Below are 5,100 nucleotides of genomic sequence, written 5' to 3'. Positions count from 1 at the left end.
CCGATCGGGATTTATTTTTTCCAAGCTCAGACATGCAGCTGGGGGGGGTGGGGAGAGGGATGGGGAGCAGCGCCAGCCTGGCCCCCCTCCCAGACAAGCAGGCTGAGGGTCGGGGTCCCACAGCCGCGGGGAGATGGGGTGCGCTGGTGGCAACACACACAGCCAGCCACGAACACCGGCGACACGGTGGAGACAATAAAGCTGCAATTAAATAAGTTATTACAGACTGGTGACGTTAAAAGCCACAATTCAATGTTATTGCACAGACGGAGCACATTGCACAGTTCCAGCTAAAACACGAGGTACGAGCGGTGGCAGCAGCAGGGCACGGGCAGGGGCTTCGCTGGGGTCTTTCTTGGTCCCTCCATAATCATTAACGTCATTAATTAACCACCAGCGGCCCTGGGAGCAGTTGCTCCCCATGGGCTGGCAAGGGGAAGCTGGGGGTCTCTGAGACCCACCTGTGGCTCTCGCCCACCCCAGGGAGAAGCGAAGGGGGATGAGGGTCTCTGGGGCCGGACCAGAGCCCCCCACCAGCACCCCTGGAGCTCTGCGTGCATCTCCTGGGGGAGGGCAGAGAGAGGCCAGCACCGTTCCCCAGGGCACAACAGGGGACAGGCGGGCAGGTTTGGCACAGGTGACGCTCCCGATCGGGCGAAAGCGGCCGGAGACACCGACAGCCTCAAGGGGCCAAACGTTCGAAGACCCATTCGCCCTCTCCCCGGTGCGTCATGTCTCCCAGGGCGGCCGAGCCGTCCCGCAGGCGTCGGAAGACGATGCGGTCGTGCAGGCGGTTGGTTTGGCCCTGCCAGAACTCCACGACGTCCGGCTGCAGGATGTAGCCCCCCCTGTCAGAGAAACACGGGGCTATAGGGGGACCCCACCGGCGGGCAGTGCCCTGCCCGCAGCCCCCGCGACTCACCAGTATGCCGGCTTCGGCACCGTCATCTCCCTGTACCGCTCCTCCAGCTCCGTGTTCTTCTTCCTTAAATACTGTGGGCAAGGGGAAGGCGGTGAAGACAAGTCTCCCGGCCTCTCTGGGCACTGCCATGGGGAAAGGGACGGCCGCTCACCTCCCTGTCCGGAATGACGGTGCTCTGCCGGCTGACGACAGCCCCGATCTGGCTGCTTTTGGGGCGGGAGTGGAAGTACAGCTCCGATTCCTCCTCCGGCAGCCGTTTCACCGAGCCCTCGATCCGTACCTGTGCCGGGTACCATCAGCTGGGCTCTGGCCAACGGGTGCCGAAGGGGCTGTGTTGGCTCCCAAGTGAGGAATTGCCCTGTGCCCCCCGACCCTCCCCCCAAAAACGTGGGCACCCCCCGTCCCATTTCATCCCCGGGGGCTGGGACCCATCCGAGCGTGATCCCCACCCAAACGTGTCAGCCCCAGCATCCCACCCAGAGCTGGGGGGAGCACCCACTGCCTGACGTCGTGCCAAGAGCCCAACCGTGTCCCTCCGGCCACCCCACATCCCCGGGGGAGCACAACTCACCTGCCGGTTAAGGGGCTCCCAGTAAAAAACCAGCGAAGCGAAGGGGTTGGTGTCCTGGGGGGAGAGAGGAGAGAGCTGTCAGCAGACCAGCATCACTCCCAGCTTTAAAAACCAGAGAAACCCGGCGCTTTGCTGCGGCAGGACCTTCTTACACGTGGTGCCAGGCAAAGTCTCGACCCAAGCCGGGGCTGCTCCACTTCTCCGAGACCCTCAGCCCTGGTGCAAAGGGGCTGGAAAGCCACTGACCCCCTGGAAACCCCTCCCCCAGCACCGCCGGAGCCCCCGCAGCCCTCACCAGCTCCTTCCCCTTACGGCTCTCGTGGTTGGTGAAGAAGCGGAAGCCATCCTGCCCGAAGCCCTTCAGCAGCACCATGCGGGCCGAGGGCTTCCCATCCCTGCAGCGGGAGAGGGGAGGCGATGACAGGTGTCCCCCCCGCCACGGCCAGGGGGACCCCCACCGTCCCCCCCGCCCCGTGATCCCCCCCGGCCTCACCTGGTGCAGGTGGCCAAACACATGGCGTTCGCCTCCCCGATGGCCGGGCAGTCCACCGCCTCCTGGAACCAGACCCCGAACTGCCGGATGGGGTCGCGGGAGGCCAGGTGCTGCTCCTCGAAGGCCTGGGGACATGGGGACACTGTAAGAGGGGTGGTGGTCTCACCTTTGGGGACACAGCCAGCACTGGTTCCCCCACCCCCCCCACCAGGCTCAAGGGCACAGCCAGCACAGGGGACGAGGTGACCCGACACCGGGGGGTGCAGCAAGTGCAAGGAGCAGGGGGTCACCCCAGGTCTTAGGGACAGCTTGGGGGGGTCACCCCAATTCCAGGGGCACAAGCAGCATGAGGGGGAGGCCATCCTGGTTCCAGGGGTCACCACCAGCACGGGGCGAGGAGAGGAGAGGAGAGGAGAGGAGAGGAGAGGAGAGGAGAGGAGAGGAGAGGAGAGGAGAGGAGAGGAGAGGAGAGGAGAGGAGAGGAGAGGAGAGGAGAGGTGTCACCCTAGGGACAGTCTGGGGGGGGTGTGTGTCACCCCAGTTCCAGGGGCACAACTAGCATGGGGGGCACACCCCAGGCCTTGGGGACAGTCTGAGAGGGGTTATCCTGGCTCTAGGGTCACTATCAGCATGGTGGGGGGCGTCCCCCCGTGGCTTGGGGACATCTGGGGAGAGGTCACCCCAATTCCAGGGACACAACCGGCATGGTGGGGGGCCCACGGCCCACCCTGATTCTAGCGTCACTATCACCAGTACGGGGAAGGTGGGGGGGTGTCCCTCGGGCCTTGGGGACATCCCTTGGGGGGGGTGGGGGCACTCCTGCTTTTGGGGACAGCCTGAGGGGAGGCGGTCTCTCGGGCCTTGGGAGACAGCCTGGGGGTGTGTGTGTGTGTGTTACCCCGATTCCAGGGTCACTACCAGCACGTGGAGGAGGTGTCACCCCGGGCCTTGGGGACAGCCGAGGGGTCACCGCGTCCCCAGGACACGGCCAGGCCGGGGGACCCCGCGCCCCCGCTCGCCCCCAAGGAGCCGCCACCCCCCCCACCTCGCCGGGCCCCCCGTCCCCACCTCCTCGTCCCCCCGGTAGCTCTTCCGCAGCGGCCCCAGGTCCATCCCGGCCTCGGCCGACAGGAGCCGAACAGAGTCAAACCGCGCAGCCCCCCCACGCCGCGGCCCCGCTATCGCTCCACCGCCCCCGGGGGCGTGGCTAATAACGGCCACGCCCCACGCCTCCGCAGCCAATAGGGAGCGGCGAAGCCCGCCCACCGCAGGGTGAGGAGCGCTACCAGCCAATTGGAAGGGGGGCGGGGGCGGGGGCGGGGGCGGGGGCGGGGGCGGGGGCGGGGCGCGGAGCGGAGACGCGGAAGTGGTGTCAGGGCTGTAAACAGGCACATGGAGGGGCCCTTAAAGGTACAGCGTCCCCCGGGGGCGCAGGGCGCAGGGGAGCAGGGACGGGGTGACGGGCGCGGGCGCGGGCGGGCAGGGTGACGGGGCGGTACGCCCAGCTGCTGCGGGAGCTGGAGGCGGAGGTGGTCGAGCTGCAGCGGGCGCTGGCAGCCCGGGACGAGGCCGTCCTGCACCGCGACCGCCGAATCCGGCAGCTGGAACTGGAGAACCGGCAGCTCCGGAGCCACGTCCGCAGCCTGGAGGAGGAGAATGACCTGCTCTCCTCTGGGGACGGCCACGGGGGACCCGCTGCCACCGCCACCAGGAGTCTGCTGGCCTCAGTCACCGGATGCATCGGTAACCCCGGCTGCGTGGGTGTCCCCACCGAGGGTCGGGAAGGGGATCCAGTTCGTGGGGTGTCACTGGGACAGACGAGGGTGAATGGGGACAGGGACAGGCTGGCATAGCTGCGGGCGACAGAGGGGAGCTGCCTGGTCCCCCCCTGCCTGGGGGCAGGGTCTGTCCCACGGCTGAGTCCTCCTCCGTGTCCCCACAGGCGTCAGTGACAGCAACATCCAGTTCCTCAGGGCGCTCGTGGGGCTGCTGGAGAGTGACACCGCCACGCAGGTGGGTCCCCGTCCCCGCGGGGTGGGGGTCTGGGGACAATTCTGCCCCCATGTCCCCAACCCACTCCATTCCTCGTCCCACAGAGGCTGGGGTCCAGCCTGACCCCGGTCCCCAGCAGCGGGAGTCCTCTGGGAGGACTGTGTGTGGGACACACTGCCCGACGGCCCCCTGCTCTGGCCTCGCCTGTTGAGGTGCATGGGAGTCATCCAGGGCTCTGGGGTTGCCACCAGAAACCTGGGGTCCCAGTGAGGATGCAAAGTCCCACCAAAGCTTCTGGGGTGCTACTGGGGACCTGGGGTCCCACCAAAGACCTGGGGTTCTACCAAGGCTCCTGGGAAGTCACTGGGGACCTGGGGTTCCACTAAGGCTCTTGGGGTCCCACCAAAGCTTCTGGGGTGCCACCAGGGACCTGGGGACTCACCAAGGCTCCTGGGATGCCACTGGGGACCTGGGGCCCTACCAGAGACCTGGGGTCCTACCAAGGCTCCTGAGATGCCACCAGGGACCTGGGGTCCCACCAGAGACCTGGGATCCCACCAATGCTCCTGGGGTGCCACCGGACACAGTGCTGTGGTTGGAGCAGAAGGGACAAAGTAGTTCCCCCAGGGCACAGGAGAGGTGGCCCAGAGGGTCCCCAAGGGACGGAGAGGGTCAGGGTACCCCAGGGGAGCCTGGGGATAGAGCAGGGGTATCCCCAGTCTCCATCCAGGACCCAGATGAGAGCTCTCCCCCTCACCACAGGAGAACGGGAGGCCCAAACTGAAGCTGGTCCCCAACTTGGGGGTCTACATCACCCACCCGCAGCTGGATGACCTCTCGCAGGTCTCCACCGACAAACCCAAGCTCATGACCCGGCGGCTGCTCGATTACTTCTTCTTGCGGGAGACGCTGGCCCAGTCCTCGGCCACGGGGCAGCGCATTGCCCACACCACCACCACCATGGAGCGGCCTCTCCGCCTGCATGTGGCAGTGGTCAGCGCCATCAAAGGTAAGGGACAACAGGGTGGGATGGGGTCCTCTGTCCCCTCTAGGTGCCGCGTCGGCCACGGTGCTGCCCGTGAACAGGGTCAGGTCCTCCTCTGCCCCATAGAGTATGTCACC

General features: G+C 66.7%; 1 protein-coding gene across 1 annotated transcript; it reads right to left on the bottom strand.

Moving 5' to 3' along the window:
* PNPO (pyridoxamine 5'-phosphate oxidase) lies at positions 1–3,099 on the bottom strand (the record flags this gene model as incomplete). The annotated part of the gene is made up of 7 exons (XM_082494820.1): positions 1–848; positions 923–993; positions 1,074–1,202; positions 1,494–1,547; positions 1,789–1,888; positions 1,987–2,111; positions 3,055–3,099. 7 exons carry the CDS (start codon positions 3,097–3,099, stop codon positions 683–685), a joined length of 690 nt encoding a protein of 229 aa, XP_082350946.1. The 3' UTR covers positions 1–682.
* Positions 3,100–5,100: the final 2,001 nt, after the last annotated feature.

Source organism: Vanellus vanellus (assembly GCF_965231255.1).
Source record: "Vanellus vanellus genome assembly, chromosome: 24".
Classification (NCBI taxonomy): Eukaryota; Metazoa; Chordata; class Aves; order Charadriiformes; family Charadriidae; genus Vanellus; species Vanellus vanellus.
The sequence above is the reverse complement of the archived record's forward strand: the minus strand, read 5'-3'. Positions and strand labels throughout refer to the sequence as shown.